This window comes from Bos indicus, chromosome 18 (assembly GCF_029378745.1).
Source record: "Bos indicus isolate NIAB-ARS_2022 breed Sahiwal x Tharparkar chromosome 18, NIAB-ARS_B.indTharparkar_mat_pri_1.0, whole genome shotgun sequence".
Taxonomy (NCBI): domain Eukaryota; kingdom Metazoa; phylum Chordata; class Mammalia; order Artiodactyla; family Bovidae; genus Bos; species Bos indicus.
In genome coordinates, this window is record NC_091777.1 from 55,668,014 (window position 1) to 55,688,430 (window position 20,417).

Consider the following 20,417-nt stretch of genomic DNA (forward strand, 5'->3'; position numbering starts at 1 on the left):
GGCTGGAAAAGTGTCACAGGCAGAGGGAACAGGCAAAGGCCCCAAGGTGGGAATGTTTGTGGGGTTATTTGTGAACTATCAGGAAGCCTGTGTGAATTGGGGAGGGGGCAGTGAGTGATCACGGGAGGGGTGGGAGGTGACTGAGATGGAACTGGATGGTGGATTGTGCAGATGGTCCCTGCGATAGGAAGGCAGTTTTTGGTTTGTTTTGTTTTGTTTGCAATGGCAAGGTTTTTAACTGCAGGCAGTGGTGTGGGGATATATGATCAGATTTAGACTTTTAAAATATCCCACTGGCGGCTCTGCGGAGGCAGGAGGCCCGTGAAGAGGCTACTGCAGAGGTCAGTGCAGAGAGAGGCTGGGGCATGGGATAGGAAGGTGACCGAGAGGGTGAGACAAGTAAACAGGCTTAGGATGCGATTAGAAAGCCGACACCCGATGGGCTGGTGGCTTTGAGGTAGACTGAGGAGCGAGCTCATTTACTGAGCTTGGACAAAAGAGAGGCCAAAGGCAGCGGTTCACATCCATTCGTTCCCTCTTGCTCTCTGAAGTCTGAGCAAAGCTCCTGGGAGGGGGAAGGGCTGGGAGGAGAAGGGACAGCCCTTCCCTGGTGTTTTGTTTTCCGTCTGTTTTCCCAGTGGTGTCTCTTGTGGCCTCCTCTTTGCACCGAGGTCTCAGCAGGGCACCCTGAGAGGCACCACGTGGGGCCCCTGCCTTCAGCAAGGGAGTGACAAGGTCATGTTCATGCCCCACCACGTGGCCTGGTGGAGGTGACAGGCAGATCCCCAGATACTGCGGTGGCAGTCCAGGCTGGTGACCCTGCTGTGATGGGGGCAGTCCTGGCTGCTGGCACTTGGCCCGGGGAGGTCAAATACCCGGGACTGATCTCAAGGAAACGGTGATTTGGGTTTGTTGTCAGTGAGCTCCAGGAGGCAGTGTGAGGAGTTTGGCTGATGGACAGGTCAGGGTGGGGCCTCTGGCAGGGAAGCTATTGAGAAAGAGGCAGGGAAGATGTGGCTTATTTGGGGAACTGTGGGTTCTGGGTGGTTAAAGAAATGGGTTCTTGAGACAATCATCAGTCCAGAGAGGAGAGTGGAAGCAAGGCTGAGGGGCAGGGACTTTGTTCTGGGGGCACAGGGGAGCCACAGAGGACTGTGAGTTGAGGACAACTCATCTCTGGGTGTAGAGAGAGCCTCTTAGGGCCATAGTGGAAGGAAGGGCTGGAGGGGAGAGCACGGGGAGATGGTCCAGGGGACAGGGTGTGGCCTAAGCCTTGTTGGCAGAGAGAATGGAGAAGAAAGGTCCAGGTGGGGAGTAGAGGTAGAGGGAGGACAGGAGAAGGGAGGTGGGGACTGATGGGATGCTGGGGAGGAAGAGCGAGGAGGGAGAGAGGGTGGCAAATAGGGGAGGAGGGTCTGGGGAGTGACTGGATAAATGGTGAAACTCCCAGGATGGGGACATGGGAGTTGGTGCTGGGCTCAGCATGGGACATGAATGGCCTGGGGCAATTGCCGGGGGTGGGTGGAGAATCAGGTCTGGGGTTCAGGAAAGGTATTTAGGAGACAGTTTGTATTTGGTGGTTGAAATCACAGAAATGGTTGAGATGATTGTCGTTGGAAGAGACTGTTCTTCCCCCAAACCCCCACCCCCGCTCTCCCCAGGGGTCTGGTGGGCAGTGAGTCTATCTCTGAGAAGGGGGCAAAGTAGGACGAGGTCACATGTCTGGGGGCACCCAAGCCTTGTCTTGGATGAATCATGACCACACACCCCCTTGCCCTCAGAGCCATACAGCCCTGCCGTGTGGGTGATGATGTTCGTCATGTGCCTCACTGTGGTCGCGGTCACCGTTTTCATCTTCGAGTACCTCAGTCCCGTCGGCTACAACCGCAGCCTGGCCACGGGCAAACGTGAGTGCCTTCTTCCATCACCCTACCTCAGTGTGCCTGGACCACAGATAGAACTACATTTCCCAACAGCCCCTGGGAAAGAGCTGTGGTCTCCTGAGGCAGCAGGGGCCTCAGGGGCCACTGGGAATTGTAGTCCTCTCTGCTCTCCCTCACTGAGCAGAAGGGATGTGGGGTCCATGTCCTCCTCCTGGCCCCCTGCAGGCCCTGGTGGCTCAACCTTCACCATTGGGAAATCCATCTGGCTGCTCTGGGCCCTGGTGTTCAACAACTCGGTGCCCGTGGAGAACCCCCGGGGGACCACCAGCAAAATCATGGTGTTGGTGTGGGCCTTCTTCGCTGTCATCTTTCTCGCCAGCTACACAGCCAACCTGGCCGCCTTCATGATCCAGGAGGAGTATGTGGACACCGTGTCTGGGCTCAGTGACCGAAAGGTGTGTGTGTTTGGGGAGGGAGGGAATGGGCTGGGGTTGGAGGTGGCAGATGGGGTTTTTTTCCCAGAAAGAGTTCTAGAGTACTAGGATGGAATATTCTGGAGGGAAAACATGTTTCACAATGTATTTAAACATTCTAAGGAGAAAAGAGTATCCCCAAATATTCTAGGGGCCATAGTGCCACAAGGAATATTCTAGATCAGTGCTTCCCTCAAACTGTGATGAAGGGCTAATTCTTGACATTTCTAATCCAGTAGAGACTGACTCTTGTATAAAATAAAATAGAAAGGAATGACTGGAAAAGTAAAATAAAATTTAAAACCAAGACATGCAAAATTCCAAACCACATTTTATTTCTTAGGCACAAAATTATTCTCTGAGATAACTTGAAACACTCACTCTCTCAGTTTCTGTACTTACCTCACCACGGATCACAGTTTGTTCAGGGGACAGGTGGTCCGCACAGCGCACTCTGAGACTAACGTGGTTAACTGGGCGTCATGACCCACTCCATAAATTATGACAAACTTTTTTTTTTAAAGGAATGGAATAGACTAGAAAATATGTTTGACTGTATTTTCTGTAATCAGGGTGAGTATGGTTGTAGGGAGCTTCTGTTTTAGTCATATATACACCCGACATCAAGCCAGCACACCAGTGTGTTGTTAAAACAGTGCACCATTGGGACTTCCCTGGCAGGCCAGGGGTTGAGACTCTGCACTTCCACTTCTGGGCATGTGGGTTTGATCCCCCGTCAGGGAACTAAGATCCCATGTACCATGTGGTAAGGCAAAAAAAAAAAAATAGTGAACTATTTCTGAACAGATTGGTAACTCTTAGCAACTGCCCCTAGCCTGCGCCATGCCAGCCCCTACCCCGGGACCTCCCATGATCCAGCAAGTTAAGGGTTAATGCCTGACCCAGCAGGGGCCTTTTCTAATTAGGGGGTCTTTTCTAATTAGACCATGATCAGGCCATACTGGGGATTAAATATTTCAACATAACTCCTGATTGTGTATGCGCACGTGTATGTATACCTACTTGCGGGCACGTGTACTGATAACTGTGAACATATGTGATGGGTGAAGAGTAGTGCTTCCTGCTGGGGGTCACAGTGAGACAGTGTGAGAACCACTTCTGGACTGGGGCATCTACCAGTGGCCCCCAGAATGGAGAGGCTGGTTGAGGACATCCTTGACCCAGATGGCCCCTGGTGGGGGCGCTCTAATATCTCCCCATTCTGCCCCAGTTCCAGCGGCCCCAGGAGCAGTACCCGCCCCTGAAGTTTGGGACGGTGCCCAACGGGTCCACGGAGAAGAACATCCGCAGCAACTACCCTGACATGCACAGTTACATGGTGCGCTACAACCAGCCCCGCGTAGAGGAAGCGCTCACTCAGCTCAAGGCAGGGTCAGCGCAGACTGGGGGCCGGGAGGTGCGGGGAGGGGTGTGGCTGCTGGGGGTCCTGAGGAGGCTCGGAGCTGGCAAGGGGTCAGGGTCATTTGTCAGCCTCAGCGGTCAGCCCAGCGTGGGTCAGCTTGGAGGTCAGAGGTCATTGAGGGTAGGAATGAACCCCTTAGGATATTTTTAAGGATCCAGTGATTATGGATTTGGGGGCCAGGCTGCCAGAGTTCAGATCCTGGCTTTGTCCGTTCTTGGCTGTGTGACCTTGGGCAAATTACTCAACCTCTCTGAGCCTCAGTTTCCTCCTTGTAAAATGGGAATAACCCATCTCATAAGTTTTTTTTAAATAAGAATTGTTATAGTAGTTATTATTAGTTAATCCATGCAAAACACTTAGAACAGTGCAGGACACACTGTTGTTATTATTCTTACTATCATCATCATCGTTAGATCTGAACTCACTGGAATCAATACTTGGATTTTTCCTTTTAACATCAGTTTCCCAAATCATAGGGAAAAGTTAAGTTCTGGCTCCAAAGAGCGGTCCAAGGTTACAACAAAGCTGAGCATAATGACTCTCTCTCCCTGTTTCTCATTGATATAGTCATTCAGCATGAATTTATTTCCTTAGTCCCGACTCCATCCAGGCAGTGAACAAACATGTTGATCACAGTTCCTGCCCCCAGGGAGCTTACAGTCTAGAGGCAGGAAATGAACAAGAAACATGCAAGCAGAAAAATCAGCGTGATCATTGCAGAAAGTGATGGGGGAGGTGACTGGGCTCACCTCTGGAGAGCCCAGAAGGAGGTGAGGGACCCCTTCTTAGCCAGGTGGACTTATGAAGGCAGAACCTTGCAGGCAAAGGGAACAGGTTGTGCAGTAGGTCTGAGCCAGGAGTGGTCTTGGCTTCTCAGAGGACAAGCAGGGGAACTTCCCTGGTGGTCCAGTGGTTAAGACTCCATTTTTCCACTATAAGGGGCATGGGTTCGATCCCTGTCAGGGGAACTAAGATCTGGCATGCTGGGCGGAAAGGCAAAAAATTTTTAACAAAGAAAAAGTAACAGCAAGAAGGCAAGCATGGCTGAAGGGTGGAGAGTTCAGTTTAAAGGGTAGACGAGAGTAGGACATAGGGTGTGATCCCTGAGGCTGAGGTTAGGGCTGGGCCTTATTTGAAGGCCAGTGAGAAGCCATGGGAAAGGGGGACTTTAAGGGAGCCATGTAATTAGATTTCTGTTTGTAAATGTTCCCCTTGGCTGCCAAGTGGAGAATGAAGCTGGATGGGGATTAGAGGGACCAGTTAGGCAGAAGCTAAACTGCTCTCCGGGCTTCCCTGGTGGCTCAGACGGTAAAGAATTTGCCTGCGATGCAGGAGACTTGGGTTCAATTCCACAGGGGACGATCCCTTGGAGAAGGGAATGGCTACCAACTCCAGTATTCTTGCCTAGAGAATTCCATGGACAGAGAAGCCTGGCAGGATAGAGTCCATGGGGCTGCAAAGAGTTGGACACGACTGAGCGACTAACACACACACACACTATACTGCCCTCCAGACACCTTCCCTCAGGCCCATGCTCTGCTGATCCCTGAAGGGGCCATTTAGAGTAACTGGATCTTTTTTACCCGGCTGTCATTTTTTTTTTTTTTTAATATTTATTTATTTGGCTGCACTGGGTCTTAGATGCGGCATATGGGATCTTGTTTCCTACCAGGGATTGAACCCAGGTCCCACCTAGTCCCTACCTCTGTGTCTAGATTCTAATTGAGCCACTGGACGACCAAAGAAGTCCCTCTCTCTGTGTTTGGATTCTAATTGTCACGTGGTTCCCCAAGCTGCCACTTCCCTATTTCCTGAAGGTTCTTAAAGACACCCAGGAACCTGTGGGCTACAAAGCCTCACACTCCTTTCCAGAACACGCTTCCTCCTGCCTTCCCTTTAGCTGTGATGCCTGATGGACCCCTCAGCCCCTTCCCCAGGGCTTCCTGCCTGGAGGACACCCCCTTTCTCTGTGTGTGGCACCTTTTGACTTCACATTCCCAAGTTTCATGAACAAACATTCCCCTTCCCATATCTCTTTCCTGCTTCTGTTTAAAGGTTTTATTTGCTTAACTCTTGCACATTGTTAAAAATAATAATGTAAAAGGTGAAGATCTTGGGAATTCCATGGCGGTCCATGGTTAGGACTCAGTGTTCTTACTGCCCAGAAACAGGGTTCGATCCCTGCTGAAGGAACTAAAATCCCACAAGGCTCACAGTCAAAAATGAACAAAAAGTGAAGCTCTCTCCTTTCCCCCTCCTTATTCATATTTCAAGGCATTTCCTCGAGCCTTTTTTTTCTAGAGCAGAGCTGGGGAGACACACACACACACACACTTATATATATTTTAAGAATTTTTTTGATGTGGACCGTTTTTATATAGTCTTTATTGAATTTATTACAATATCGCTTCTGTTTTAAGTTTTGCTTTTTTGGCCATGAGGCATATGGGACCATGGCTCCCGGACCAGGGAATGAACCGGCACCCTGTGCAGCAGGGCAAAGTCTTAACCACTGGACTGCCAGGGAAGTCCCTAATTTTCTTTTTTTTTTTAATTGCGGATGAATGATTTTTTTTCATTAATGAAACATTTTTAAATTTAATTGAAGTAAACATTTTTAAATTTACAGTGTTTCAGATGTATAGCAAAGTGATTCAGTTATATATATATAAATTAAATATATATTCTTTTCAGATTCTTTTCCATTATAGGCTATTACAAGATACTGAATATAGTTCCCTGTGTTGTACAGTAGATCCACATATGTTCTGTAATTGTCTCCAGGAGTCACACTAAAAGAAACAGGTGACATTAATTCGAATGGTACATTGTATTTAACCCAGTAGTTCCAACAGATTATCATTTCAGTATGTAATATCGAAATTAATGATGAGGAATTCCCTGACGGTCCAGTGGTTAGGACTTTGTGCTTGCACTGCCAAGGTCCCAGCTTCGATCCCTGGTTGGGTAACTAAAATCTCACAAGCTGCAAGGTGCGGCCAAAAAAACCCTTGAGATGTTTTACTTTTTTGGCAGGGGGCAGGGTGGGTGCTTCAGATTTTATAATCACAGCCCATCTCTTATCTCAATTCAGAGTCAGTCACATCTGGCTAGTGGCAGTCACAGTGGCGTTCTTGAGCTCTGTCTTTTTACCTCTTCTGTGGTTTCCTTCCTTTCCTCTCTGTTTTCTTTTTTCTTCTCTTCCTCCTCCTCGTCTTTCCTGGTACTTCCCTTAATTTTTTTTTTTTTTTTGGCTGTGCCACAAGGTATGTAGGATCTTAGTTCCCTGACCAGGGGTCAAACCTGTGGGCCCCCTGCCTTGGAACCACGGAGTCAACCCCTGGACCACCAGGGAAGTCCCTTTCCCGGTACTTCTTCCACTTCTTAATTCCTTCCTTTACTTGCCATGATCCCCAGATGTCATCTAGTTTCTTGCCCCTTAGCATCTAGGTGCCTTTAGACCCCGGGCTTCCCAGGTGGCGCCAGTGGTAAAGAACTGTCTGCCAGCACAGGAGACACAAGAGGCATGGGTTCGATCCCTGGGTCCAGAAGATCCCCTGGAGGAGGGCATGGCAACCCACTCCAGTATTCTTGCCTGGAGAATCCCATGGACAGAGGAGCATGGCGGGCTACAATCCATGGGTGGCAAAGAGTAGGACACGACTGAAGCAACTTAGCACGTATGCAGGTGCATTTTACATACCACACATCTCAATTCAAGTGCTCAAAACAGCCACAGGGGCTTGTAGCTGCCGAATTGGTCGGCCTGGGTGTACATCATCTAAATGCGGAACGTTTCTTAGTGAAGGTTATGAACATGACACATACAAGTGCTCTGGCCACCTCCCCACCCCCCTGGGACTTCTTCACTGCCTTACTCACCCCACGAGTATCCTCCCCAGCAAGCCAGCTGACTCATTTCTCCCCCCTTCCCTCTTCCACTTCTTCCTCCTCGGCTCCTCCCTCCGGGAAGGCCCCTGGGAATTCCAGATCCTCTACCTCGCTTCTGCAAAGTAGGGCGGCTTTCCCAGGCTCTGCTCACTGATCCCTACTTTCCCGAGCACAAGGTGCCCTTCTGCGAGAGGCAGAATTGCCTTCCTCTTCTCTTGTACTTCTGCAGGGATCCCTCACATTTCCAGTCAATTTCATCCTTACGTTTAGAGAGCAAGAATTGGGTAGCGGGAAGCCCTGCGTCCTCAATCTGCTTGGTTTCTGAGTTTTGGAGAGCAGTGAAAGTGTGACCAGCAAGGGAGAACAGCCCCATCTCAAGAAAAGGAATCCAAATCTATCCCGCCCCTAAGTTCAGAGGACGAGGGTTACCTGTACTTTTCTTTTCATCTAAATGTCAGCCACAGTCTCAGCCCTTAATAAGTAAGAATAGCTTGAGGCTTCATCCTGGGTCTTTTTATATTGCATCTTTTTTAAAATTGAGATGTAACACGCACAGATCTTTTATTATTATTATTACTGAAGTATAGTTGATTTCCAATGTTATGTTAGTTTCAGGTATACAGCAAAATAATATGGTTTATGTATGTATAAACATATATATATATTCCAGATTCTTTACTATGGTCTATTATAAAATACTGACTACAGTTCTCTGTGCTATACAGTAGACCATTGTTATTGATCTATTTTATATATAGTATATCTGCTAATCCCAAACTCCCAATTCCTCCCTCCCCCTTTCCCCTTTGGTAATCATAAGTTTGTTTTCTATGTCTGTGAGTCTGGTTCTATTTTAATAAGTTTCTGTGTAATATTCTTTAGATTCCACATATAAGTGATATCACATAATATTTGCCTCTCTCTGAGTTACTTCATTGAGAATGATAATCTCTAGGTTCCATCCATATTGCTGCAAATGGCATTATTTCATTCTCCTTTATGACCAGGTAGTATTCCATTGTGTGCTTGCCTGATGGCTCAGTGGTAAAGAATCTGCCTGCCAATGTAGGAGACAGAGGTTCAATGTCTGGCTTGGGACGATCCCCTGAAGAAGGAAATAGCAACCTACTCCAGTATTCCTGCCTGGGAAATCCCATGGACAGAGGAGTCTGGTGGGCTGCAGTCCATGGCAAAGAGTCAGACACAACTTAGCGAACAAATAACAAGATCCCATTGTATTTACATATATGTGTATACATATAATATATAGACATACCATGTTTTCTTTATCCATTCATCTGTCTCATCTGTCAACAGGCATTCAGGTGGTTTCCGTGTCTTGGCTCTTGTGAATGGTGCCGCTGTGAACACTGGGATGTATGTGTCTTTTCGAATTAGAATTTTTGTCTTTCCCAGATATATGCTCAAGAGTGGGATTGCTGGATCACATAGTAACTCTATTTTTAGATTTCGCTAAAATTTCACAACTGAAAATCAATTTCACATGTAAAGTTGTGAAAATCGATTTCATGACTGAAAATCGCTGTCGTGTCCTACTCTTTGCGATCCTATGGACTATACAGTCCATGGAATTCTCCAGGCCACAATACTGGAGTGGGTAGCCTTTCCCTTCTTCAGGGATCTTCCCAACCCAGGGATCAAAAACAGGTCCTCTCGCATTGCAGGCGGATCCTTTACCAGCTGAGCCACCAGGGAAGCCTGAAAATACTGGAGTGGGAAGCCTGTTCCTCCTCCAGCAGATCTTCCTGACCCAGGAATCGAACCGGGATCTCCTGCATTGCTGGAGGATTCTTTACCAACTGAGCTCTATACTTTTTCTGCATACTGGCTGCACGCATTTACATCCTGCCATACACAAATACACAAATCTTAAGTGTGAAGGTCATTGATCATCTATACATTCATGTTTCCACACTCAGGTTAAGGTATGAAACATTTCTAGTCCCCCTCTGACCTAGTCTTCATAGATTATCAGTGTAAATTAGTTTTGCTTCATTCTGAATATCACATAAATAGAATCAAACAGTGTGTATAATGGTTTTTGTGTCTAGCTTGCTTCGTCCAATGCTACTACCAAGTGTGTTCATTGCACTCCATTCTGTTGAGTATACCAACACAGGAGTATATCAGAACCCTTCCGTTCTCCTGATTCATGAACATTTGTGTGTTTCCAGCGTTGGCCGTTGTGACGATCCTACTATGAACATTCCTGTACAGGTGTTTGGAGGACATACACGTTCATGTCTTTCAGTAAATTCCCATGAGTGGACCTGCTGGATCATATAGTGGTGTCTTCTTAGCTTCAAAAGATGTTGCCAGACATTTTCCAAAGTGGTTGTACCAATTTACACTCTCATCAGCAGTGTAGGAAAGTTCCATTTCTTCCACATCTTTGCCAAGGCTTGGCATCATTCCTGTGTCTTTTTAATGTACTATAGTGTTTATTCTACATCAAGTTCTAACTCATTTAAGTCCGTTATTGGTTTGCTGCTGCTGCTGCTAAGTCACGTCAGTTGTGTCCGACTCTGTGCGACCCCATAGATGGCAGCCCACCAGGCTCCCCCATCCCTGGGATTCTCCAGGCAAGAACACTGGAGTGGGTTGCCATTTCCTTCTCCAATGCATGAAAGTAAAAAGTGAAAGGGAATTCTCTCAGTCATGTCCGACTCTTAGCGACCCCACGGATTGCAGCCTACCAGGCTCCTCCGTCCATGGCATTTTCCAGGCAAGAGTACTGGAGTGGGGTGCCATTGCCTTCTCCAATTGGTTTGCTAGGACTGCCATAACAAAAATTTATCATCTCACAGTGGTGGAGGCTAGAAATCCTGCTTGGCTGTAAAGGAAGGACCCATCCCAGGCCCGTCTCCCTGGCCTCGTGGATGGCCTCATAGATGGCCCTCTTCTGCCTGAGTCTTTTATTCATTTTCTTTTTTTCAGGGGGGGGCTGTGTTGCATCTTAGTTGTGTCATGTGAGATCTTTCGCTGTGGCTCGTGGAGTCTTTAGTTGTAGCTCGAGGACTCAGTAGTTTCAGCGTGTAGGCTTAGTTGCTCCAAGGCATGTGGGATCTTAGTCCTCTGACCAGGAATCGAACCCGTGTCCCTTGCATTGCTACGCAGATTCTTCACCAGTGGATCATGAGGAAAGTCCCTTTCTGTGTCTTTTCACGTCATCTTCCCTTTGTGCATATCCCTGTATTCAAATTCCTCCTTCATAGAAGAACACCATTCAGGGCCCACTTTCGTGACCTCATTTTAACTTAATTAAAATGTAGAGACTGTAGAGACCTTTTCTCCAACTAAGATCACATTCAGAGGCACTGGGATAGGACTTCAATGTTATGAATTTCGGGGGAAGACAGTTCAACCCATAACTTTTCATTTGTTGTTCAGTCGCTCGGTCGGGTCTGACTCTTTGCAACCCCATGGACTGCACCCACCAGGCTTCCCTGTCCTTCAGTATCTCTCGGAGTTTGCTCAGACTCATGTCCACTGAGTCGATGATGCCAGCCAACCATCTCATCCTCTGCCACCTACTTCTCCTCTTGCTCTCCATCTTTCCCAGCATGAAGGTCTTTGCCAGTGAGTCGGCTCTTCGCATCAAGTGGCCAAAGCATTAGAGCTTCAGTTTCAACATTAGTCCTTCCAATGAATATTCAGGACTGGTTTCCTTTAGGATGGACTGGTTTGATCTCCTTGCAGTCCAAGGGACTCTCAAGAGTCTTTTCCAGCACCACAGTTCAAAAGCATCAGTTCTTCAGTGCTCAGCTATAATTCTTTATAGGTGAATATTATTGTTCTCATTCTATAGATGAGAATATATGGTAAGACCCTACAATTCTGCTGAGGGGAAGAGTTGGGATTTGAACCCTGGAATCTGATTCTCAGCCCAACTTCTCAACCACTGCACTATATAACCTCACTCACCCAGTGAGAAACCCAGACTCTTCCTCCTCTGCCCCTTACCCAGAAGCTTGGTGGATCCACAAAGGATCCCCCTGTGTTTCTCTCTGTCACTTCTTGCTCGGATTTCCTGCCTCTGCTGAATTCTTTTTCTCCTCAGTGTTCCTTTAAACATTTTTTTCTAATTTTTCATTCAATTTCTATCAGAGTTATACATCCATATAGCTTGGAGAGTCAAATACAGACTTTTAAAAGTATTGATTTGTTTGGCTGCACCGTGTCTTAGCTCTTCATGACATGGGGTCTTCGATCTTTGTGGTGGCATGCAACGCTCAGTTGCGGCCTGTGGGCTCAGCAGTTGTGGCTCCCAGGCTTATTAGTTGCCCGGCAGCACGTGGGATCTTGCCAGGTCAGGGATCGATTCTGTGTCTCCTGAGTGAGCAACCCATCCTTATACACTGCACCACCAGGGAAGTCCCTGTAGTATCCGACTTCATAATGGTTCAAAGTTGCAGTATCTTGTCTTGCTTTTCTGATGACATTAATGATAGTTGCTGAGTTTTGGTTTTTTAACATTTTCTCTCTGTATGATGATTCCTCCAAATTCCCCCTCCTATTTGTTTACTTGGCCGTGTGGCATGGCTTATGAGAGTTTAGTTCCCTGACTCGGGATTGAACCTGGGCCCTCTGAAGTGGACGCGTGGAGTCCTAACCATTGGACTGCCAGGGGAGTCCCTCTTTCTGTCTTTAATTTTGTTAGAGGCTTTATCTGGTGTCTAGTAACCTCTGGTAGTCAGTTCATATTTGGGAGTAGGCATCCAAAACTCTGGAAGCGGTGCACCTGTGAGCACATGAGCAGGGTTTTAACTATAGACTTCACTGTGGGCTGGGCTGTCTGGACCATTTGTATTGGGGGATCCCCAAGGTCAGTATTTTTTGGTCTTTCTTCCTGTCTCTCTCTCTCTCTCTCTCTCTATATATATATATATATGAATGCATGTGTGCGTGCTAAGTCGCTTCACTCCTGTCCAACTCTTGGCGACCCCAATGGACTGTGGCCCACTAGGCTGTTCTGTCCATAGCATTCTCCAGGCAAGAACACGGGAGTGCATTGCCATTTCCCTCTCCAGGGAATCTTCCCGACCCAGGAGTCGAACCCGTGTCTTTTATGTCTCCTGCATTGGCAGGTGGGTTCTTTACCACTGGTGCCACCTGGGAAGCCCCTATATATATATGAATATGTACATGTATATGTGTACATACTATATATATGCTTTTAATATAGAGAGGACCAAGAAAGAAACCAAATAATGAGTTACAATGCTTCTGACAAGATACCCCTAATGATATAAAAGTTAAAAGGCACTTGTCCATTCATTCATTCATTCATCCAGTAAATGTTTATTAAGGTCTTCTTTTGGGAAACCAGTGGCTCAGCGGTAAAGAATCCGCATGCATTGCAAAAGATGCGGATTCGATCCCTGGTGGGAAGATCCTGTGGAGAAGGAAATGGCTACCTATTTCAGTATTCTTGCTGGGAAAATCCCCTGGACAGAGGAGCCTGACGGGCTATAGCCTGTGGGGTGAGCACACGTAAAGATATAAGATAGAACAGTCTTTTCGCACCAGGCACCGGGCTAGGCACTCAGGGTATAGCAGTGAGCAAATCGAAGTCTCTGCTCTCCTGGAGCTTCCATTCTAGTCTGGACGCCAGACGGACACGTGTGTAGAGCAGCGCTTTCCTAGAGCCCTTTCTGTGATGATGGAAACGTGCTAAACCTGGGCAGTCCAATATGGTAGCCAACAGCTCTTGATCACTGGAGGTGTAGTTGATGTGACTTCAGAATTGTAAAGTTTAATTAAAATTGGGGTTCAAAAAAATAATAAAATAAAATTGGGGTTCAAATAGCCACCGCTGTGGACAACACTAGAAAATTCCATCCTTACAGAGAGGTTCAAGGGCATTGGCAGCCTCGCGTGGCTTTGCCTGGCTCACACACCAAATGTGTGCTTGCCCTACTGCTGAGGGCAAGCAACCTCACTGGGAGAGAAAGGAACTGCATTTCTTAAAAAGAAATAAAGAAACACAGCTTCTCCTCCCAATCAGTTCTGGAAGCCTAGCCCATGAGAAAGGTTCAATTTCTCACTCACATTAGAAGGGCCAAAAAGGAAACATCAAGTCTCCATTCCCTAAAGGAAGCATTATTTTTCATTTTTTTTCCAGATCAATTAAACCATGTATGCACACACCTCTTTATACATTGCTCACTAAAAGTACACACTGTTCTCTTGCTTTGGCCGTGGAGGAAAGCCTGTTTGCATTTTTTCCCTATTAACTAAATCTTGCCTCTTAGCTCCAGGGACTGGCACCCAGAATGCTGGTCCTGAACCAGTCTGAATTCATTCATTTGGCTCCTCTTTTTTTTTCAAATTTAAAAAAATATTTATTTATTTTTGTCTTTAAGGCATATGGGATCGTAGTTCCCCAGCCAGGGACCGAACCCATATCCCCTGCATTGGACGGAGGACTCTTAACCAGTACACCACCAGTTGTTGTTCAGTCGCTCAGTCATGTCCCACTCTGCGACCTCATGAACTACAACACACCAGGTTTCCCTGTCCTTCACCATCTCCCGGAGTTTACTCAGACTCATGTCCATAAAGCCGGTGATGCCATCCAACCATCTCATCCTCTGCCGCCCTCTTCTCCTTTTGCCTTCAATCTTTCCCAGCATCCGTGTCTTTTGCAATGAGTTGGCTCTTTGCATCAGGTGGCCAAAGTATTGGAGCTTCAACTTCAGCATCAGTCCTTCCAATGAATATTCAGGGTTGATTTCTTTTAAAATTGACTGGTTTGATCTCCTTGCAGTCCAAGGGACTCTCAAGAGTCTTCTCCAGCACCACAATTTGGAAGTACCAGTTTTTCAGTGTTCAGCCTTCTTTATGGTCCAGCTCTCACATTCGTGCATGACTACTGGAAAAACTATAGCTTTGATTATACGGACCTTTCAAGCCCCTGTGCCACAAGGCTGTGATCCATGAAGGGGAAATTTGAACTAGCTAACATTAAATACAATTTGGGACTTCCCCGGTGGTCCAGTGGTTAAGACTCCATGCTTCCATTGCAGCGGGGGCAGGTGTGATCCCGGGTTGGGGAACTAAGATCCCGCACGCTGCAGCAACCAAAACTAAATAAATAAATACCATTTAAAGTTCCACCCCTCTGTTGTACTGGTCACATTTCAAGTGCTCCGGAGCCACAGGGGGCTGGTGGCAGCCATGTTGGACAGTGCAGATGGGACATTTCCAGCATCCCAGAATGTTCTTTTGGACAGTGTTGGACTAGACAAAACAGGTTCCTCTTTCTGAGAACTAATCTGGTGTCTACAGTTAAGATGACCAAAATTTCACCCCAGGAAATAACTATGGAACTCTGTTCTATCTAGGATACCGGGACTAGATTTTTTTTTTTCTCCTTAAGACACCCTGGACATCTTCATAGGTCAGATTGAGAGCAGTTATCTTATGTTGCAGGATAGTTACATGGTGTGTAATCCACAGAAGTTTGCATTCCTTTATCATTCTTTCATTTATCCCACAAATATAACCGCCACCTTGTTTGTGTCAGGAACTGCTGGGTCACAGCCTGGAATGTGATGGGTCTTGGACTCTATCCTAGAGGCTCTTGTGGTCTGGTAGGAGAGGCTGAGATTAATCAGATCATCACAGAAGTTAAGGTGGGCAGGAAGTGACGTGTGCCAAGTGCCACAACGTATTCATCTCTGAGAACTACTAACTCAGAATCTGTGCTTGTCTTCCCACCAAATTGTAGAAATCAGGGCCTACAGGGAGAACCCAAGCAAATTAAGACACGTGTCTGGGCCTGCGTTTCCTGGTCTGAATAACGGAGATGATGGTTTCTACCTCACAGGAATGCTGACAGAATTGAGTTATTATAGTAGCTAGAAGAATGCGTGGCACAACAGAAGTCATCACTAACATTATTGTTATTTGTATGATTCTCCTTCCTGAGCTTCAGCCCTCCTCTTTAAAATGGAGGAGTAGGGAACTTCCCTGCTGGTCCAGTGACTAGGACTCCAGGCTCCCAATGCAGGGGGCCCGGGTCAGGGAACTAGATCCAACTCGTTCCCTACTAGTGCAGGACGAGGATTGAGGGCAGGAGGAGAACAAGGTGACAGAGAATGAGATGGTTGGATGGCATCATCGATTCAATGGACATGAGTTTGAGCACACTCTGGGAGATGGTGAAGGACAGGGAAGCCTGGCGTGCTGCAGTCCATGAGGTTGCAAAGGGTCAGATACGACTGAGTGACAGCAACAAAGACCCAGCGCAGTCAAATAAATAAATTTTAAATAAATACAATTTTAAAATAAAGAAATAAAACAGAGGAGTACGCAGGACCTTCTTTTGGAAGGTTCCAGTAGAGACTGAACAAGTAGTTATTTCATTAACACTCACAGCTAACATTTCTCCAGCACTTGCTTTGCTCCCAGGGCTATCTGTGCGACAACCTTGGAAGGGAGAGTGTTGCTGCTGTCCCCATTGGACAGATGTTTAAACTGAGGCACAAAAAGGTGCAGTGGCTTGCTGAGGAGATCACCACCAGTTAGGATCTGGAGCAGTTGGAGGTTAGGAGTTAGCGGGGCTCTGGGTTGGCCATCTGGGCATCTGGGTGGGACTGACTCTGCCTTTCATGCCCCTGCCCGCAGGAAGCTGGACGCCTTCATCTATGACGCGGCTGTGCTCAACTACATGGCCCGCAAAGATGAGGGCTGCAAGCTCGTCACCATCGGCTCGGGCAAGGTCTTTGCCACCACGGGCTATGGCATCGCCTTGCACAAGGGTTCCCGCTGGAAGCGGCCCATTGACCTGGCACTGCTGCAGTTCCTGGGGGATGGTGCGGCTGCACGCAGAGATGCCTGGGGGGTGGGGTGGGGGGCGGGGGCAGGGGAGGGAAAGTGGAGGAGGGGAGGCAAAGACCCCTGGGTCATGGGGAAAGGTGGTGGGGGGAAGGGTCTGAGGGCCTAGATTTTCATATCAGAGAAGAGGATCCTCAGAGGGTGCCCATGGAAGGTGACAGCCCACCCGCCTGTCCCCAGATGAGATCGAGATGCTGGAACGGCTGTGGCTCTCGGGAATCTGCCACAATGACAAGATCGAGGTGATGAGCAGCAAGCTGGACATTGACAACATGGCGGGCGTCTTCTACATGCTCCTGGTGGCCATGGGCCTCTCCCTGCTGGTCTTCGCTTGGGAGCACCTGGTGTATTGGCGCCTGCGGCATTGCCTGGGGCCCACCCACCGCATGGATTTCCTGCTGGCCTTCTCCAGGGTACGGAGGAGAGAGGGGGGCGGAGGGGGAGAGAAAGGAAGAAACTGGCAGGGATGGCGAGAAGTGGAAGGCAGCTAGGGAGGTCGGGTGCGGGAGAGGAGGGAGGGTCGGAGGGAAGGCAGGTGGTCCCCAGCATCCCGCGCTGACACTGCTCCTCCCGCGGCCCCTACAGGGAATGTACAGTTGCTGCAGCGCAGAGGCTGCGCCGCCGCCCGCCAAACCCCCGCCGCCGCCGCAGCCGCTGCCCAGCCCCGCATACCCGGCGGCGAGGCCCCCGCCTGGCCCAGCGCCCTTCGTGCCGCGCGAGCGCGCAGCCGTGGATCGCTGGCGCCGCCCCAAAGGTGCGGGGCCGCCCGGCGGCGCGGGCTTAGCCGACGGCTTCCACCGCTACTACGGCCCCATCGAGCCGCAGGGCCTGGGCGTGGGCGAGGCGCGCGCGGCGCCCAGGGGCGTGACTGGGCGCCCGCTGTCTCCACCGACCACGCAGCCGCCACAGAAGCCGCCGCCCTCCTACTTCGCCATCGTGCGCGACAAAGAGCCGGCCGAGCCCCCCGCCGGCGCCTTCCCCGGCTTCCCGTCGCCACCCGCGCCCCCTGCCGCCGCGGCCACCGCCGTCGGGCCGCCGCTTTGCCGCCTGGCCTTCGAGGACGAGAGCCCTCCGGCGCCCACGCGCTGGCCGCGCTCGGACCCCGAGAGCCAGCCTCTGCTGGGTCCCGGCGCTGGGGGCGCGGGCGGCGCGGGGGCCGCGGGCGCTGGAGCCCAGGCGGCGCCTCCCCCGTGCCGCGCCGCGCCGCCCCCCTGCCCTTACCTTGACCTCGAGCCGTCGCCGTCGGACTCGGAGGACTCGGAGAGCCTGGGCGGCGCGTCGCTGGGCGGCCTAGAGCCCTGGTGGTTCGCCGACTTCCCCTACCCATATGCCGAGCGCCTCGGGCCGCCGCCGGGCCGCTACTGGTCGGTCGACAAGCTCGGGGGCTGGCGCGCCGGCAGCTGGGACTATCTGCCCCCGCGCAGCGGCCCCGCCGCCTGGCACTGTCGCCACTGCGCCAGCCTGGAGCTGCTGCCGCCGCCGCGCCATCTCAGCTGCTCGCACGACGGCCTGGACGGCGGCTGGTGGGCGCCGCCGCCCCCGCCCTGGGCCGCGGGGCCCCCGCACCGGCGCCGGGCCCGCTGCGGGTGCCCGCGGCCGCACCCTCACCGGCCGCGGGCCTCACACCGCGCGCCCGCCGCCGCGCCGCACCACCACCGGCACCGGCGCGCCGCCGGGGGCTGGGACCTCCCGCCGCCCGCGCCCACCTCGCGATCGCTCGAGGACCTCAGCTCGTGTCCCCGCGCCGCCCCCGCGCGCAGGCTAACCGGGCCCTCCCGCCACGCGCGCCGGTGCCCGCACGCCGCTCACTGGGGGCCGCAGCTGCCCGCCGCGCCCCACCGGAGACACCGGGGCGGGGACCTGGGTACCCGCCGGGGCTCGGCACACTTCTCCAGCCTCGAGTCCGAGGTATGACGCGGCCTGGGAGGCCCCGCCGCCCCCTTGGTCAGCGCAGGCCACAGCCCGAGGGGGCACGCGGGGTGGACAGGACCCGCGAGGGTTGGAAATGAAGAAAATAGAACTGGCCGGACCCCGCCTGGAGCAGCGTCCTGCGCCCCTCGCTATGGGGGGCACTTCAAACCGGAGGGGATTTGGTCCCTCAAATCTCACCCAGCCTGGGAGCAAGGGGGCAGGGGTCTCAGAGCCCACTGGACTTTTTTTTTTAACCCGACAAGGGCTTTTTAACGTCACCAGATGGGGCGGGAGGTGGCGGGGTCACGCCACGCCCGCGTCCCACCCCCACGCCCGGGGCCGTGGCCCCCACATCACTGTGCAGCTCCCCGGCCCCCCAGGCACGCCTCCGGGGAAGCCCGTTTTTAACCTTTCATCCATTGGGACTCGAAACTGTGAGACGCGTTAGCCAAACTGTGACCCCAGACCTTGGCCCCGCCACACAGAAACCCCTGACCCCAGACTGTGACTTCCGACCCCTGAAAATGGTCATCCGACCCCAGACTGTGACCCCTGACCCCAAACTGTGACCCGAGCCCCAGACTGTGCCCCGACCAGACTGTGACCCTCGACGTCAAACCGTGACACCCCCTTCTCCTTTTCCGCCCTCAGTAGCTTTCCCCTCTTTTGTCCTAGGACACGCCCCCCAACGAAGCCCCGCCTCCACTGTCCCAGCATTGATCCCAACCTCCAACAAGCCAAAACTTCCCACGACCAGCCCCAGGTGCCACCGGCCATATCCTCTCCAAATCCAACCCTTTCAGTAAAGACGCAGCAGACCCCCCCCCCCCAACCTGCCCCCAAACCTCCACCTCCCAGATCTCCAGCCGGGTCTGGAGCTGGGTCGTGGAAGGGAGGAGTCTGGGAGTCCACACTCACTACCAACCTCTTTTCCCTCTCTCCTGTACCACATTGCAGTGTTTGGAATAAACCATGTTTTTATGCCTCCTCAAGCCCAATGTGAGTACCGTGTCTTTCTCTTAGCCCCCTTCAAACTTCTGTGGAGGAAACAGAAAGCGAGAAAAGTCCTACAGAGGAAGAGGGGGCAGAAAGAGAATTTCAGCAAGAACAGAGATTCTGGAGGGAGGTGGCTAATAAAGACCCAGAAAAAAGTGCTGAGAAAAGACCCTAAGAAGAGAAGGGCAGAGAGAATTCCCTGACGGTCAGTGGTTAGGACTTTGCCTTTCCACTGCAAGGGTTTGAACCCTGGTTGGGGAACTAAGATCCCACAAACTACCCAGCTAGGCCAAAAAAGCTGGGGTGGGCTGAGAAGGGGTGGGGGCAGAAGGAGAAGAGGGGTCAGAGAACTCAAGAAAGATCTGGATCATAACATTTTAGGATCAGTCTAGGGTACCATTCCTATGGCAACAAGCAATGAGGCTTGCTAGGTTCTTAATATCATGTTCATGCAAGGGAGGTGAGTGTCTATTATATCCTAGCCCATTCACATATCTTGAATTCTGTTAATTTCACCAATGAGAATCTATTTCTAACATTTCATTATGCCAATTAGCCAAATCTCTGGTGTTGATGGGCAATAAAAAGAGCGGAAGCTGCCTCTAGAGAGTGGACTTTCTGATTAAGTGTTTGCTGACCAGGGCTTCACCGTGAACGCCTGGTTAGGCAACTGACTACCCCTAGAGGGTAGATCCAACGAACTAATTTATACATAATCATCCTGCCTACACTTAAGCATTTTGAAGTAAATTAAAGCCATCATAACAAGGAGGGGGAAAGAAATCGGCTTTATAGATCCTCAGGGAGCAGAAACCTAGTCTCCTTGCCAGTAAAAGCTCTTATGTGCATACACGAATAATTAATTAAGTAAGAAAGCATTGGGAGTCAAAGGTGGAAGATGGAATCTGGGTCTGGAGTGCCTGTATAGTTGATGGGGCAAACAGGCCTCCTGCAGAACTACAACTCCCAGGAGGCCTT

At 50.5% G+C, this 20,417-nt stretch overlaps 1 protein-coding gene across 1 annotated transcript in view; it reads left to right on the plus strand.

The window, feature by feature from the left end:
- GRIN2D (glutamate ionotropic receptor NMDA type subunit 2D) overlaps positions 1 to 19,435 on the plus strand; it is a 34,314-nt gene extending 14,879 nt beyond the window's left edge. The window contains exons 8-13 of the mRNA XM_070771388.1: positions 1,782 to 1,907; positions 2,109 to 2,338; positions 3,588 to 3,748; positions 16,323 to 16,510; positions 16,713 to 16,945; positions 17,118 to 19,435. Of these exons, the coding sequence (XP_070627489.1) occupies positions 1,782 to 1,907; positions 2,109 to 2,338; positions 3,588 to 3,748; positions 16,323 to 16,510; positions 16,713 to 16,945; positions 17,118 to 18,446 (2,267 nt within the window). The 3' untranslated portion in view covers positions 18,447 to 19,435. The remainder of the gene's footprint in view (positions 1 to 1,781; positions 1,908 to 2,108; positions 2,339 to 3,587; positions 3,749 to 16,322; positions 16,511 to 16,712; positions 16,946 to 17,117) is intronic.
- Positions 19,436 to 20,417: the final 982 nt, after the last annotated feature.